This window comes from Phoenix dactylifera, chromosome 2 (genome assembly GCF_009389715.1).
Source record: "Phoenix dactylifera cultivar Barhee BC4 chromosome 2, palm_55x_up_171113_PBpolish2nd_filt_p, whole genome shotgun sequence".
Taxonomy (NCBI): Eukaryota; Viridiplantae; Streptophyta; class Magnoliopsida; order Arecales; family Arecaceae; genus Phoenix; species Phoenix dactylifera.
This window is the reverse complement of record NC_052393.1, coordinates 24,927,771-24,946,429: the sequence shown is the minus strand read 5'-3', so window position 1 is coordinate 24,946,429 and position 18,659 is coordinate 24,927,771. Positions and strand designations below refer to the sequence as shown.

Here is an 18,659-nt window from a genome sequence, read left to right as displayed (position 1 = left end):
ATGCAGTTGTAGATTGTAGTTCTGATCTAACTGACTGCAGATAATCACATAAAATCCAGATCCGTCAATTATCAGACCCCCCAAATCCATGCTCACATTGGTCACATCAAGGTCCAGTCCAAGTCCAATAATTGTTGCATACTTTAATTTAAACCTTAGCTACTATGATAAGTCTAAATTTAATACCAAAAGCATCTTTGCATTTTCTTTTATTCACATATGCTGCCCCCTTCCCCTGCTCAAAACCTTTCTCTTCTCCTCATCTTCTGCCCTTCCCACCATTGTCTACCGTACTGCCCTAAACCTCTCAGTTCGAGGTGTACCAAACTGTTTCGGTATGAAACCAAGACGGTATGACCACATGGTTTGAAATAGGTGCCAATCTAGCTTGAACCGACCCTAACAGAGTAGAACCACCTAGTTATACTCCGTTTAGGGCACTTCAAGCGGTTAGCTGCTTTTCAACCCTAATAACAAGTGGGGAGGTGCAAAAGGCCTCCTGTGCCTTCTTAGCCCTCCCAACTTTTCTTTGTTTTCACTAAAAAAGGCCTAGATAAGATGATATCAACCCAGATTTCATTTGAAATCCCACCAGAATCAGGTAAATCTCCCTCTCCTCTTCCTTTTTTCATCTATTTTTTTGTTTGGAGCAAGCTCCGCCGTACCGGTACTGGTCGGCGTACCAGTGGCGTCCCAGACCGGTACGAAATCGGTCCCTTATCGGTCCGTACCGGTCGCGTACCGGTCCGTACCGGTCCCGTACCGGTCCGAACCGGTCCCGTACCGGTCCGAACCGGTCCCGTACCGGTTCTTCAACAATAAATTACCGGTACCGGATTTCACGCTGATTCGGTACCGGCCCGTACCGGCCGGTACGGACCGGTACGGCAGACCATGGTTTGGAGATTGAGAATAGGGCAAATATGGGAAAAATAAGTGGAGGCATGAATTCATTATATGTTATAATCGAAAAATGATCTACGCAGATCCAAAGAAATCATGATTTTTTATTAAGCATATAATTTTGTAGATTAAAATATATTTTCGGATTAAAAATAATAAGAAATAAAATATTGATCCAAAATTTTCTATAAAATTGGAAGCATCTTTTGGGGTATGCATACTAGTTGCTACCTTAATTTGGTCGCAATTTATTTAAATTTGAGCTATACAAACCTAAGCCAAACGTAAATAAATTCTAAAAAAATAAATGGTGATTAGTGCATACCCATGAGCTGAAAAATATATGTAGCACCCATGGTAAGTTGCTACATTCATCCAAATTAAAATTAATTTTCTAAATAACTTCACAAATCCCCTCCCCATCCTTTGCCCTAGTCATTCAACTCGTAAGAAAAATTGAACATGTAAAAGGTTAAACGCCATGATGCTTAATTGTTTAGTTTTTTAGTTGATTACTTTTTTTTAGTTTATAGAATATTTGATTTCTTAAAAAATAATATTTTTGTTTGTTATGTTTCTATTATTGTTGAAAATTTGGTCTGTTATATTCTGTCTTCAACTCTGAATTTGTTTAATGTTATGTGAAGTACTAAGGTTTATTGGTATATTTTTTTTATTTGTTTGATCTGTATACAAAAAAAAAATAATCAGCTTTACCCGACCCCGATCCATCCAAACCACCCTATATAACTCGCCCCGTTCAGAGGCAAGTACCGGATGGGTAATGGTCTACCTGACCCATTCCCGATCCGTTGTCGTCCCTATTTCACAGACTAAAGCATTAAGGAGGGCTCCCACAGCTTTGGCGAGAAGGCAACCATGGGAAGCAAAAATAGCATGAATCCAAGTATTTTTATACACCAGTTATAACTGGTCCGATGTTTTGTAATAAGTAGTGTCTAATATGAAATTTGTTTAATTGCATTTGTAGCCGACTGGTAGTTCCTTCGAGCAATCATCCAAAATCTTAAGAAGATTGGTGGTCTGGACCCTCTCACAAATAGTCACCTCCAGTAGCTGTGAGCATACCTGGTCTACCTTCGCTTTGATGTTGTAGCAAATCAAGGAACTACATCACACAGAAGCGCTTAATGACCTGGTATATGTCCATTATAATCTAAGGCTCAAATTGAAGTGTGTTGAAGATTGAGCTGAAGTATGATGATCAACTTCATAATGATTTCGTATATGATGAGGAAGATCTGATGATTGGTTGGCTTGAGGGCTAGCAATAGTATCACAAGTTTGATGAGCTAGGACCGACTCCTCGATTGGTCAATTTTATAGCAACGGAGGCTGGGGTGGATGCAGAATAATGGATAGAATGATACATCAAGCTCATATCTAGCTAAGTAACCATAGAGGTCAAGGGGGAGCTAATCATCATTAGAGGCATGGTATACTGAATCGGCCCGTACCGGACCGATCCGGTACAATAGTGGAAAATGGTTCTGGCACCTTTGGGGTCGGAATCGAGCGAAAAAGAGGCGTACCAGACCGGGGTCCGATTCGCACCCGTGCGTGGGGCAGCACACGGGGAAATGCATCCCCGCGCAGAGCAGCGTGCCCTGGACTTTGGCATCCACAGAGTGGCATTAAATGCCACTCTATGGCATTTATCACGTCGCGCGCGTATAGCGAGCTTCTGCGCGCACTTTTCCACCTGCGCTTTTTTGCGCTATTGGCCAGTTCGGTATGGTACAAACCAGTCCGAACCGGTACGCCTACCAATACCGGTATGGCATACCTTGATTGGAGGGGCTCCATGCTGAGACATCCTCCCAAAGATTTAATAGAGAGATACTAAGAAGAGGCCACCATGGTACCTAGTCAAGCAGGTAGGGCCAATTAGGTTGGCGGATCCAGTCAAGCCATCTAGTAGAGCTAGGCAGGTAGGTGCATCCTAGGAAAGAAAGCATTTCCTTAGATCAACAAGAAAGAGAAAGGAAGGAAACTGCAATTGCATTGCAAAAAGTGGATGAGAAATCTGCTCACTTTGATTCCAAGACCAATGAGCCCTTAGATGACTAGTTTCCTAAATCATCTCGTGATACCAATGATGATGATAATGATAGTTTGAGTGATAATGAATATGGTAGCCAGAGAGGTGGTAGTTGACAAGGCATGGGTATATATGACAACCCAATGGATACGGATTTTTCGATGAGTCACAATTTACCCATGCCACACAAGATAGCGACCATGGGGCACAATCTAGTAGATCATACAGGGATACGATTGCATATAGGAGACGGTCCCCTCAAGATGGTTCAGGACATGACATTGCTTTTGCAGATGACCTCACATGTGAGGTAAGGTTCATAGGTGTATCTGGATCTCAATCACAGATCATCATCATATTTTACACTGCCACGCTATGACCTACATGGATATCCTTCATTTGAGGCATCGTATTCGAGTGACTACTACCCTCCATAGCCTCAAATAGCTTATAGATCGAACTTTGCTATCTCAATCTTCGAATAACCAGTCAAGTATCAGATAAAGGATCAACATCATGATGGCTATCTCGGAGACACTCTACAAAATTTTAGATGTCAGTATATATTTTATACTTCAAATCCATTTGATATAATGCAATGTACATTCAATTATATGTACTCATGTATTTAATTATGTTACAATTGCACTAATTTATCAATGATAGCATACTTGTCGAGACTCGAGACCAATCAGACATAAGAGACATCAAAATAATATTGAAATATTAAATTAAACAGCAATAATTAAAATAATCACTAAACAACAAAAAATTGAAAGAACAAAAATTGAAAATAAAAAATTATAGAAAAATAGTGTAGTGGTATGGAACCAGTACGCCATTGCATACTATATCGATACGGTACCAAACTGGAACCGTACCATTCCTTCATGCATTTTGCCACTTTAAGCTAGAGTACCTTCAGAGTATTTACTAAATAATTGCTTGTATTCAAGAGGGGACTGTACGAAAAATAAATTAACAGCCCAAAGGGTAGGGAACATGTTAAAATTAACTTTCTGAAGATTGCTTCAAGGGAAAATGTGCTTCCTATGATTTCGAAAGCATAAAAGAAGAGAAAAAGTGTTAGTATAAACAAGGTTAGATGAAGGGAACAAGTTCAAAATGACAACAAGGACAAAAGCAAGAACTGCAATATGGATGGAGTTTAAAAAATGTCTAACACCATGATATACCACACCCGCCGCCATTGTGACTCTAGGTTTCCGATTAATGCATCAATTCATGATGCCCATAAAGCATTTAGTTTACCGCACTCCACTGAAAAATAAAGTGAGAGGGAAAAGAATTGAGATTAAAGAAGGAAGAGGAGAAATGGGTACATGTGATTTATCTTGGTCTCATCTTAGTCTGGAGGCCAGATTTCTCTAACTAATCATTGATTGGCCGGATTACCAGTGCATCTCATGCTTTCTATAGCATTGACACTATAGCATGGTTCCCCATCTCCTCCCCTCCTTTGCCCTGCTACTGAATGTTCAGGGTTCAAGCTTTGATCAAGTCACGAGCTAAGATGGGAAAGTGAAAGCGTCATCTTTTGAATATAATTTTTTGAAAATACAAATTATAGTTATTTAACAAGGGCTTTTAGAGTTCATATTTTAGTTACATGAAAATGCTTTCAAACTATTTCTTATAAAAGAACAGTTATGGCAGAAAAAATTCAGGTGATCACACACACATAGAATTCATAAGATGCATACAAATAATAAACAACTGAAAGAATGACATCAATTTAGAAGTTAGAATCTCTAACTGCTGGACTTAACTTTTCTCCCTACATTGTTGTCAACAGAATTATTCTTGTTTAGGTGATTACACACAATTTAGAAGTTAGAATTCACAATAAACAATTGGAACAATTAAAAATTCAGGTGATACACACACATATAATTCATCAGATGTATGCCAATATTTAATAATTTGAAGAACTACAACAATTTAGAAGTTAGAATCTTTAACTGCTGGACTTACTTCTCTCACTACATTATTGTCAACTGAATTATTCTTGTCCAAGTTTTTTGCTGATAATGCCAACAATTCCTCCATGCTCTACGTAACCAAAAGAATAACAAAATTGTTAATCATTTCTCCACAAATATGCATTAAGAAAATTCAAAACGATGTGGAGACTGACGTAAAGAAATCAACATCAAGCAAACTTTTTATATATTTGTGCAAGATCTGAAAATTCATTTCAGCAGGCCTACAAGTTTCAGTGTATTTGTCAATTCGGACAAAATAATAGAGGACTTAAAAAAAAATATTAAAAAGACAAGAAAACAAGTCCAGAAGACATATCTTACATAATTAATATATACATATGTATATATAGTTCAATATTTGGATATTTAGTTTTGATATTTTTGGCTCATCCTGGAATTATGAAGAATTATAAAAATCTTGAAAAACCACTGAGAATGTTAAAATTGTATTTATTCAATTTTTAATCATACAAATCTCTCTCTCTCTCTCTCTCTCTCTCTCTCTCTCTCTCTCTCTTTCTCTCTCTCTCTCTCTCTCTCTCTGTGTGTGTGTGTGTATATATATATATGTGTGTGTGTGTGTGTGTGTGTGTGTGTATGTATGTATATATATATATATATATATATATATATATATATATATATATATGTATATATGTATGTACATATAGATATGTATATGTGTATGTACATATAGATATGTATATGTGTATGTACATATGTATATGTAGATGTGTATGTACATATAGATGTGTAGATGTGTATGTACATATAGATGTGTAGATGTGTATATGTACATATATGTGTAGATGTGTATATGTACATATATGTGTATATGTACATATATGTGTAGATGTATTGAGAACTAGGATAGGAGAAAGCCCAGCTGAAATCAGGGTGAGGGAATCAAACTCAGGTCACCGGTGTCCAACACGCAGAGACTTGACCAACGCAACCAGCAAGCTCCCTTGATTATAAGCTAATCAGTGAACACCCAGCAGTGCAAAGATTTTATAGAAGTTATAGTACTAAAATAGACCAAAAAATAAATTCGAAAATTGGTATATTGTTGATATCATATCAAGTATGAAGTATCAACATCAGCGTTCTAGGACCTATCTAGGTCAACTACTGATTTGTCACAAACAACGAATGCAACCCTTGTTAAAAGCCACAATTTGTGTAAAATACAATTTGTGGGACCCAGCAGCAAATAGCTACCTCACGCAACTCTGCTCTCCCTGGTGACCCAACAGCACACCTAGATACTAATTGAGCTCCTTTATTGATTAATATTCATCACCTATCATTTTAAAATTTACCTCCTATGCCATCTTCATAATTCATTCTAGAAATTGTGCCTATTGCAAATGATCAAACCATCTTAAGGTGGTATACTAGACGAAACCCAAAAAAGAATGTATAATCTAAGGTCTTTTGTCATCCACTCTGAGGTATCCAATAACATAAATTATTTTTCCAAGCCAAATGGTGACATACTATACCAAGCAGATACCTATGGGCCCTTTAGAGCATCACTCGTCCACCTAGCATATCTGCTCTTTTTGTGCTTGCCACAATACACAGTTGGTTGTCCTAGTGGTCTTGATGAGGGGTTAGCATCCAATTATATTCCACAAAATCATTAGTTCTCCTAAATTGACAAATCCCTCATTATTCCTCATGAGATAAACCCAATAATGTTTTGGATTTTGATGGTCAAGATTTTTGGTGTTCTCAACTACAAGTTCAAGAAAAACGTTAGGAAAATAATCAACTATTCCAGCTTCTTATTTTGTTACATACTCTATAGTTAGGTCCAAGACTTGAACGGGCCAGAAGGTCGTGAAACAATCTTGACACAAGTAAATAGAGTGGAAAGGAAAACATCATTTAAAGAATCTACTATTCCCGGTCAAGAACTAGTAAACTAAGGTGGCGAGATGGGGTTCAACTGAACAAGATAAGCTTGGGAGTTATGTCTTAACACAGTCCCTTAACAAAGCTATGCCACCTATTAATGTTATTATCACAGTGAGGATGATAGTGGTATTTTGATGATTAACACAACCATTGAGGGAATATCTAATTAAATACTACAAGTTAATATGATACATCATTACTGAGTTCGTCACTCTCGGTATATTAGAATAATGAGATCAAGATGTATTTCAATGATTAATAATGAGATAAAATTTGCGATAGAAAAGGGATAGTGAATTCTAAATTCTAATTCGACAAAGTTTTCAAGTGAAACGTACTCTTAAGGGGACAATAGTAATTTTCATTGTTAAGAGTATGTAGCACTACCATGGCATACAATCAAAATTGCTTGAAGTATATTTCATTGATTGTATGGATGAATCTAACCTTAAGTTGCAGCAAAGTGTGGAATGAGTCGACCCCAAGATTGGTGGAGTCGACCCCGACACATCATGGAACCATCAGGCACACCTCTGCAAAAATGGCACGGATGAACAATAGTTGAGTCGACCCCAAGCTTGCTTGAGTCGACCCCATCTTCAAGCTTCAAGAAAACAAGTCTCTGGAATTTACTGAGAGGGCCGACCCCAACCTTCCTTGAGTCGACCCCAGGAATGCTTGAGTCGACCCCAACTGAACATGAGTCGACCCCAAGGCTGTGTCGTTCAATACTGTCTCTCTGGAATCCCTGAGAGGGTCGACCCTAATGGAACTTGAGTCGACCCCACTATACCTTGAGTCGACCCAAAAAAGTGTTGAGTCGACCCCAGTGAAAAACGGCTGAAATGTAAGGTTCTGTGTTTCCTGAGAGGATCGACCCCAATGAAGCAGAAGTCGACCCCAGTGCAAGTTGGGTCGACCCAAGTGAAAGTTGAGTCGACCCCAAGTCTAATGAACAGTGGTTTGAGTCGACCCCAGGAAAGTTTGGGTCGACCCCAGCACGGGCAGAAGCATAACGGCTAGTTCTGCAGAAGTACTTTTTGTCCTCCCAACAGTAACAGCTAGTTTTTGAAATCTAACCAATGGGGGGTGTCCAATGGATGAGGAAAACTATTTAAAGTGACACTATTCATCAGAGAAAACATCCTTTTGAAAAATATCAAAGCTCACACAAGAAAGACAAGAGAGCCCTAATTTTCTTCATCCAAGTGCTTCACTCAAAGAGTCAAAAGGAAGTGGTAGAGCAGATTCTAAGGAACATTAAGAGCTCCATCAACCTTTGAAGAGTGAAGCAATCTTGACAAAGAAGAGAGAAGTCTCATCAAGCGATAACTATATTCTAAACTCTTCTTTGTAGCTTATAATTATTATATTTACTCATCTAGGAGTTTCAACTTTCTTCTTCTTTTTAATCACCTTGTAAAGGTTCGTTGGTGAGCCCGTAAAACCAACATAAGTTTTTGGTGAGCCCGTAAAACCAACGGTGTAGATTTGTTGGTGAACCCGTAAAACCAATTGTGAAGGTTCGTTGCTGAGCCCGTAAAACCAACATAGATTCTTGGTGATCCCGGAAAATCAAAGTGTAAAGATTTTTGGATTGTGAGCCCGGAAAACAATCCAACTGTAATCCGCGGGATTATAGTGAATTCCCAAGGGATCGCTTGGGGAGTGGACGTAGGTGCTTAGGAGAGCACCGAACCACTATACTTCTTGTGTGTTTGCATTGTGTATTGTTTTAACTTCACTCACTCATCAATTAACTCAATTAAGATAGTAAAAATTTAGAGAAACCAATTCACCCCCCCTTTTGGCTTGTCACCTTAGGCAACAAGTGGTATCAGAGCAAGGTGCTCACATAGTATTTGTTAATCTCACAATCAAGAGACAAAGATCATGACAACCCAAGTAGGATGTTCTATGAGCGAGGGGCAATGCACAAATAGACCTCCTCTGTTTAATGGTACTAATTACACATACTAAAAAGCTAGGATGAGGATATTCATTGAAGCTCTAGATTATGAATTGTGGAATATCATAACTAGAGGACCACACACACCCACAATTAGTATAGAGGGCACAATCATTCCCAAACCAGAAATGGATTGGAATGAGAGTGATAGAAGACTAGCACAACTAAATGCTAAAGCAATTAATGTACTTTACTGTTCACTAGATGTAAGTGAATTCAATAGAATATCTACATGCATCTCCGCGAAAGAAATTTGGGACTGGAGGTCACACATGAAGGAACTAATCAAGTCAAAGAGTCAAAAATAAATATATTAGTACATAAGTATGAGTTGTTTAAAATATAATCCACTGAGTCCATAACTGAAATGTTTACTCGATTCACGGAAATCATAAATGGGCTAAAGAGCTTAGGAAAGTCTTATATTAACTCTGAACTAGTGCGAAAAATTCTCAGGTCTCTACCAAGAGTTTGGGAGGCCAAGGTAACAGCAATTCAAGAAGCAAAGGACCTCAATACACTGCAATTGGAAGAACTTCTAGGATCACTCATGATCCATGAGTTGACTATGAGGCAAAATTCAGAAGATGAGGTCAAGAAAAGAAACACCATTGCCTTGAAGTCTACCACTCCAAAACAGAAAACTGAATCAGAAGAATCTGATGATGAGGAGAAATATGATGAAGAAGGAATGGCTAAGCTTACAAGAAAATTCAGAAAGTTCATTAGAGGAAAGAAGAAATTTCATAAAAGGAAGCCCTTCCTCAAAGGTAACTCAAGCAAGGAAAAGGGTAGGGACAAAGAAAAAGAAAAGGAAACACCAATTTGCTATGAGTGTAACAAGCCCGGACATTTCAAGATAGATTGTCCGGAATTGAAATGGTTGACAAGAAAACTTAAGAAGAGGAACTTCATGGCTGAATGGAGTGAAAGTGAGGAGTTAAGTTCGGAAGAGGAAGATCAACAAGAGACGGCCCAAATCTGCTACATGGCCAATGACGATGAGGTAGATTCTGAACTTGAATGTGATTTTACAGTAGAAGAGTTACATGATGCATTTTTAAAACTCATGGAAGAACATAAGAAATTAATCAACAAAAATAAAGTTCTAAAAGATGAAAATCAATCTCTTATCAAAGAAAAGCTAAAACTATCTAATGACTATGAAACATTAAGTAAGAGATTCACTAATGAAACCAAAAGTCAATTTGCTGAAAATATCAAGTTAAAAGATAATGCTGAAAAATACAAATCCTTAGTGGACAAGTTTACACTTAGCTCAACTAAATTAAATATGATTCTTGATAGTCAAAAAGTTGTATATGATAAAGCTGGTTTAGGATATAAAACAAATAGAAAACAAAAATACTTAAAAAACATATTTGTGAAAGCCAAAAATGAAAATATAACTTATCATTGCTGCAATAAATTAGGACATAAAGCATATAAATGTAATTATAGAAAGTCTAGCTACAACAAATTGAGTAACAATTATAAGCTAAAATTCAAGAAAATTTGGGTTCCAAAAGAAACATCAAGTACTAACCCTAAAGGACCCAACATAGTTTGGGTACCTAAAGCATATTCTTGATCTTGATTGCAGGGGTGTCTTGCAGCTAATAAGGTGGAACCCAAATTTGTCAGGTGACGTAGAACAATTTGTTCTTGGAGTCTAAGAAGGATGGAGTGGTAACCTATGGAGACAATGAAAAATGATTTATCATTGAAAAGAGTAAAATTTACATTACTCCATCCACCTTTATAGAAAATGTTTTATTAGTTAATGGTCTGAAACATAACCTACTTATCATAAGTCAATTTTGTGATAAAGGTTTTAAGGTCACATTTGAAGCTTCAGTATGCATAATCACAAATCCTAAAGATAATAGCATTGTACTTATAGGACAAAGGCTGAGAAATATTTACATGGTAGATCTTCATGAGTTAGGCAAGAAAAATGGATTATGTTTAATTACTAATGAAGAAAGAAAAAATGAAACAAGTTGGCTTTGGCATCGTAGACTAGGACATGCTAGTATGGACTTAATATCAAAACTAGACAAGAAGGATTTGATAAAGGATGTGCCAAAATTGATCTTTGAAAAAGACAAAATCTGTGGACCATGCTTATTAGGAAAGCAAACAAAATCATCTTTCAAATCAAAGAATATAGTATCAACCACTAGGCCTTTTGAACTCATACACATGGATCTATTTGGACCCACTAGAACCGCGAGTCTAGGAGGAAAGAAGTATGGACTAGTTATAGTAGATGATTTTTCAAGATATACATAGATTTCATTTCTTGCACATAAGAATGAAGCATTTTCAGCATTCTTGAAATATTATAAAAATATCATAACTGAAAAGAAGCTTACCTTAATAGCAATTCGAAGTGATCATGGAACTAAATTTGAAAATCAACACTTTGAAGAATTTTGTAATGAAAATGGTATCTCACATCAATTTTCAGCACCTAGAACGCCTCAACAAAATGAGGTTGTTGAAAGAAAAAATAGGACCTTGGCAGAAATGGCACGCACAATGTTGTGCGAGTCAAATCTTCCAAAGTATTTTTGGGCTGAAGCTATAAGTACTGCTTGCCATATCTAAATTGGGTTTTAATACGACCTATAACCAAGAACTCCTTATGAACTTTGGAAGAATAAGAAACCAATTGCTAAATATCTTAGAGTATTTGGATGTAGATGTTTCATTTTAAACAATGGCAAGGAGGATCTAAGTAAATTTGATACCAAGTCAGATTAAGGTATCTTCTTAGGATACTCTACATCTAGCAGGGCATACAGAGTATTCAACAAAAGAACTCTTGTAGTTGAAGAGTCAATTAATATCATTTTTGATGAGTCTGATAGTGAGTCTCCTAGGAGAGAAAATACTCTTGATGATGATGCAGAAATTATTGACTTTGAAAAATTGAATCTTGATGACGTGCCAAATCAAGAAAAGGAAAATGATCGCGTGCCACCACAATCTCAAGACTTGCCAAAGGAATGGAGGTATGCACATGAACACCCTAAAGACTTAATCATTGGTGATCCATCTCAAGGGGTAAGAACTCGATCCTCTCTTAGAAATTTAAATGACTATCTTGCTTTTGTTTCACAATTAGAACCTAAGACTTATGAAGAAGCTGAAAAAGACATAAATTGGATAAATGCTATGCAAGAAGAATTAAATCAATTCAAAAGAAGTAATGTATGGACATTAACTGAGAGACCAAAGCATAACTCTGTAATTGGAACAAAATGGATCTTTAGAAATAAATTAGATGAAAATGGGGTAGTTATAAGAAATAAAGCTAGACTTGTAGCTAAGGGATACAATCAAGAAGAAGGGATAGATTTTGAGGAAACATTTGCCCCCGTGGCGAGATTAGAAGCTATTAGGTTACTTCTAGCTTTTGCATGCTTCATAGATTTCAAACTGTATCAAATGGATGTAAAAAGTGCCTTCTTAAACGGTTTTATAGAGGAAGAAGTATATGTAGAGCAACCTCCTGGTTTTAAGAATCATGAATTGCCAAATCATGTGTTTAGATTACATAAAGCATTATATGGATTGAAACAAGCACCTAGGGCTTGGTATGATCGACTAAGCAAATTTCTACTGAATAATGATTTCAGTAGAAAACATGTAGATAAAACACTTTTTCTCAAAAGAAAAGACAAAAATCTGCTAGTAGTACAAATATACGTAGATGACATAATCTTTGGTGCCACTAATGATAATCTTTACAAAGAGTTTGCTAAATTAATGCAAGGAGAATTCGAGATGAGCATGATAGGAGAACTAAATTTCTTTCTCGGATTACAAATCAAGCAAACTAAGGAAGGTATCTTTATTCATCAAACTAAGTATACAAAGAAAATATTAAAGAAGTTTGGAAATGAAAATCACAAGAAAATAGGCACCCTAATGAATCCCACTAGTAAGCTAGACAAAGATGAAAAAGGGAAAAGTATAGATATAAAGCTTTATAGAGGTTTAATTGGATCTTTGCTTTACCTTACTGCTAGTAGGCCAGACATAGTGTTTAGTGTGGAAATATGTGCTAGATACCAATCAGATCCTAAGAAGTCACATCTAAGTGCTGTCAAAAGAATTCTTAGATATTTAAGAGCAACCACAAACATAGGTTTATGGTACTCTAGAGACTTCTATCTAGATTTACTTGCATATTCCGATGCAGATTTTGCTGGTTGCAAATTAGATAGGAAGAGCACTAGTAGAACATGTCAATTTTTAGAAAATAACTTAGTATCATGGTTTAGCAAAAAGCAGAATTCGGTAGCATTGTCAACAGCTGATGCCGAATATATAGCTGCCGGAAGTTGCTGTGCTCAAGTACTATGGCTCAAGCAACAACTAGAGGATTATGGAATTAAACTAGACAACATTCCTATAAAGTGTGATAACACTAGTGCCATTAACCTTACTAAAAATCCGGTTCAGCACTCTAAAGCCAAACACATTGAAATAAGATATCATTTCATTAGAGATCATGTGCAAAATAGAAATATATGTATTGAGCATGTATGTACTGAGAAACAATTAGCTGACATATTCACAAAACCTTTAAGTGAAGATAGATTTTACATGCTTAGGAGGGAATTAGGCATATGTGATCCTTTTGATTAAGAAGATATAAAAGGAACAAGTTGTCTCATTATACTCTTCTCTCATTTCGAAAAACCCATGAAACATTAGTCAAACTAGTCATCTATAGATTTCTTACTCATGTATCATTGTCCCATAAAGAATTTGTAAGAATTGGAGGAAAGGAAGAATTTTCAAAAAAAAGGAAGAGAAAGAAAATATTTTGAACTAGGGCCGACCCGAGCCAGAATGGGGTCGACCCCACGTTGAGTCGACCCAAGAAAGATCTAGGGTCGACCCAACGACGAGACCCTGTTTTTTAAAGAGGGACCCGTGAGCTATTCTAGGGCACTGTTTCATCTTGTCCTCTTCCTAAAACCCTATTTTCCACTTTCCAATCCCTTCCAATCATCTCCAAACAGTGCTAGATTGCTTCTCTACGCCGTTAGATCAAGACCTAAGGAAGGATTTGGTGAAAATGGGACCCAAACGAGCCGTTGCTAAGAGATCCGAAAGAGTCTCACGCCCAACCATTGTAGATAGACATGCTAGAGATTCATCTACAGTTCCCCCACAAGGTGAGACACGTGTTGAGCCTCCTCCACCTCCTTCCCCTTCAGTTCAACTTGCTAAATATGCGGGGAGATCGGTAACCACGGGGAGAAGGATCCACTCCAAATTTTTGGATCAAGAAGGGTTCCGGTTGGGGGATTGGATCCGAAGGCAAGGATGGGAGCATCTTTGCTCCCTAGATTTGGTGACCTACCCAGACTTGGTTCGTGAGTTCTATGCCTTCCTAAAAGTTGGAATGGGAGGGCTTGTGTCTGAAGTCCGAGGTGTACGGGTTAGGATTTCAAAAGAAAGTTTGAGTGAGTTGCTCCATCTCCCCTACGAAGGTGCAACTCCAAAAAGGCCGAAAAATAAGTTGAGAGCTCTACAGTTGATCTTTGAGAACGATGATTTTGACTATTCCGAGAATGTGATAGCGAGCTCCCTATCAGCTGAGATGAGGTTGTTGCACAACTTCATAGGTCGGATTTTGTTTCCGAAAAGCAGGAGATTTGATCATATATCTGAAAGAGATTTGGTCATTATGGAGCACGTTATTCAGGGCATTCCCCTGAACCTCCCAGCTATGATGATCAGGCAGATGAGAGAGGCTATATGCAAGTCGAGAGTCTCCCTGCCCTATGGTATGATACTCACCCTGGTCTTCCGACAGCATGACATATCAGTGGAGGGAGAGATCTCCAGGCATCTATTATTTACCGACACTTACACTGCACGGTCCCTAGTTCGCATGGGTTATGAGAAGGTGAACGGACAGTGGGTGCGTGGAGGAGCAGGGATACATGCACCAGAGGGTGATGCACCAGAGGATGGAGACCCCATCCCTGAGGCTGAGGTACCTGAGGTTCATCCTACGGCACCTTCAGAAGTTGGCCCATCGTCATCCGTACCCACGGGATGCACAGAGGAGTTTTGGAGTAGGATGACCGAGCTTGTGTCAGCCCAGGTGAGGACTCTCTTTGACGGATTGACGGGCAGGATGAACATTATGACTGCTGAGATTAGCGATCTCAGAGAGCAGGTAGGAGCATTACGGAGAGCGAGAGAGGCTCATGGTCCATCTGTGCCCCGAGCAGCTGAGTCGGAGGTTTCGGCACAGAGTCATCCAGCTCAGCGAGGTCCACGCCAGACTCAGTCCCATCAGGCTCGACCTCCCCTCGCCACTTATACTAGGAGGATGAAAACTAGATCACAGCCCTTAGATACCCCCTAGGCTGGTGTTAGCATTATAATTAGTGCCTAGGATTTATCTAACTCTCATATGTATTTTGCCTTGTTGATGTACTTTGCACTTTGATTGAAGAACATTGTATTTTTGACATTAATGTACTACAATGTTCCATTTTGATCAATGAAACTTGACTGTTTATTATTTACTGCATCCACTTATCTATTGTCATGCACCTATTTGATGATAACAAAAAGGGGAAGAAGTAAGGAAAGAAAGAAGTTACAATAAGTTGACAAACAAGTTTGAAAATTATAATAGGAGATAATATACACTTAAGGGGGAGCGATATGTAACAATGAAAATGTTAAAGTCTAAACATTTAATCAAATTTCGAAATTTGGCACATACCTCTCATACCTCGATACATAACCTGAAACTCTCGCTTTATCTCAAATTTTTGAAGTTTCATCTTTAACCAAATATAAAAGAAAGGGGGAGAAAATCAAAAGTTCAAATTGGCAATATTTGGATAAAAAGGGGGAGACTTCTCTCTCAAATTTGAAAAGCTGAAATTCAGCAACTTGAGCTCTTCTAAAACTAATTTTAAGATAAGTATCAATCTGCTCATACTCAATATTTTGTAATCATCAAAAAGAGGGAGATTGAGGATGATAGTGGTATTTTGATGATTAACACAACCATTGAGGGAATATCTAATTAAATACTACAAGTTAACATTATACATCATTACTGAGTTCGTCACTCTCGGTATAATAGAAGAATGAGATCAAGATGTATTTCAATGATTAAGAATGAGATAAAATTTGCGATAGAAAAGGGATAGTGAATTCTAAATTCTAATTCGACAAAGTTTCAAGTGAAACATACTCTTAAAGGGACAATAGTAATTTTTATTGTTAAGAGTATGTAGCACTATCATGGCATACATTCAAAATTGCTTGAAGTATATTTCATTGATTGTATGGATGAATCTAACCTTAAGTTGTAGCAAAGTGTGGAATGAGTCGACCCCAAGATTGGTGGAGTCGACCCCGGCACATCATGGAACCATCAGGCACACTTCTGCAAAAATGGTACGGATGAACAGTAGTTGAGTCGACCCCAAGCTTGCTTGAGTCGACCCCATCTTCAAGCCTCAAGAAAACAAGTCTCTGAAATTTACTGAGAGGGCCGACCCCAACCTTCCTTGAGTCGACCCCAGATTGAGTTGACCCCAGGAATGCTTGAGTCGACCCCAACTGAACATGAGTCGACCCCAAGGCTGTGTCGTTCAATACTGTCTCTCTGGAATCCCTGAGAGGATCGACCCTAATGGAACTTGAGTCGACCCCACTGTACCTTGAGTCGACCCAAAAAAGTGTTGAGTCGACCCCAGTGAAAAACGGCTGAAATGTAAGGTTCTGTGTTTCCTGAGAGGGTCGACCCCAATGAAGCAGGAGTCGACCCCAATGAAGCAGGAGTCGACCCCAGTGAAAGTTGGTCGACCCAAGTGAAAGTTGAGTCGATCCCAAGTCTGATGAACAGTGGTTTGAGTCGACCCCAGGAAAGTTTGGGTCGACCCCAACACGGGCAGAAGCATAACGGCTAGTTCTGCAGAATGACTTTTTGTCCTCCCAACAGTAAGTAACGGCTAGTTTTTGAAATCTAACCAATGGGGAATGTCCAATGGATGAGGAAAACTATTTAAAGTGACACTATTTATCAGAGAAAACATCCTTTTGAAAAATATCAAAGCTCACACAAGAAAGACAAGAGCCCTAATTTTCTTCATCCAAGTGCTTCACTCAAAGAGTCAAAAGAAAGTGGTAGAGCAGATTCTAAGGAACATTAAGAGCTCCATCAACCTTTGAAGAGTGAAGCAATCTTGACAAAGAAGAGAGAAGTCTCATCAAGCGATAACTATATTCTAAACTCTTCTTTGTAGCTTATAATTGTTATATTTGCTCAACTAGGAGTTTCAACTTTCTTCTTCTTTTTAATCATCTTGTAAAGGTTCGTTGGTGAGCCCGTAAAACCAACATAGGTTTTTGGTGAGCCCGTAAAACCAACGGTGTAGGTTTGTTGGTGAACCCGTAAAACCAATTGTGAAGGTTCGTTGGTGAGCCCGTAAAACCAACATAGGTTCTTGGTGATCCCGGAAAACCAAAGTGTAAAGGTTTTTGGATTGTGAGCCCGGAAAACAATCCAACTGTAATCCGCGGGATTATAGTGAATTCCCAAAGGGTCGCTTGGGGAGTGGACGTAGGTGCTTAGGAGAGCACCGAACCACTATACTTCTTGTGTGTTTGCATTGTGTATTGTTTTAACTTCACTCACTCATCAATTGACTCAATTAAGATAGTAAAAATTTAGAGAAACCAATTCACCCCCCCTCTTGGCTTGTCACCTTGGGCAACACACAGTCTTAGACATATATAAGTAACCCCAAAAGCGAAATAGACTGGCCAAAAAGCAATATTTCAGCGCCAAATCCGGTCAGAAACATTTCCACCACATCTATAAATCTTATATTTACAAACCCAGCCCCACCCAGACAATCTGTGGTGTAACCTGGAAATGCAGCACCATGTTATCTTCAATGTGTTCATGATTCTCCCTATTTCATTATGAATAATTAAATAAAGTTTATTTCTTTGGAAAATACAACCAAATTTACATGTTAATTGATAGAATAAATAGCGAAAAGAATGTCATCTGCAGCGCATGATGTGCATACGAATGGGTTTATCTAGTCATACAAACATACCAGTGCACATATAGCAGGAATAGAGAAAAAATTTGTTGCCCAAGGTGACAAGCCAAGAGGGGGGGGGGGGTGAATTGGTTTCTTCTAAATTTTGATGCTTTAAACGTTTTCTTAATTAAGTGCGGTGGATGCTTTCTTAAGCTATTTGAGTGAGTTAAACTAACGCAAGAGTAGAAGATGATGCAAGAGTAAATGAAAACACAAGCACAACACAAACACAACAATATATAGTGGTTCAGTGCTCTCCTTAGCACCTACGTCCACTCCCCAAGCGTCCCCTTGGCAATTCACTATAATCTCGCGGATTACAGTTGGATTGTTTTCCGGGCTCACAATCCAAAAACCTTTGTTGGTTTTACGGGCTCACCAACGAACCTATACACTTTGGTTTTCCGGGTTCACCAAAAACCTTTGTTGGTTTTGCGGGCTCACCAACTAACCTTTACACTTTGGTTTTCCGGGTTCACCAAAAACCTTTGTTGGTTTTGCGGGCTCACCAACGAACCTTTACAAAGTGTTTAATAAACAAAAGGAAAGATTCAAACTCCTAAATGAGCATATGAAACAATATAAGCTACAAGGAAGAGTTAGAAAGTATTTATCGCTTTGAAGTCGCTTTGCTCTTCTTTGTCAAGGATGCTTCACTCTTTAAGGGGGATGGAGCTCTT

The 18,659-nt window shown here is 38.2% G+C and overlaps 1 protein-coding gene across 4 annotated transcripts in view; it reads right to left on the bottom strand.

Annotated features, from left to right (window-relative positions):
- The window catches only part of LOC103712090 (putative nuclear RNA export factor SDE5), a 48,825-nt gene that overhangs the window by 15,407 nt on the left and 14,759 nt on the right, over positions 1–18,659 (bottom strand). For all 4 annotated transcript variants that reach the window (XM_039123748.1, XM_039123747.1, XM_039123744.1 and 1 more), the window contains exon 4: positions 4,961–5,038. In XM_039123748.1, coding sequence (XP_038979676.1) covers positions 4,961–5,038 — 78 coding nt within the window. The remainder of the gene's footprint in view (positions 1–4,960; positions 5,039–18,659) is intronic.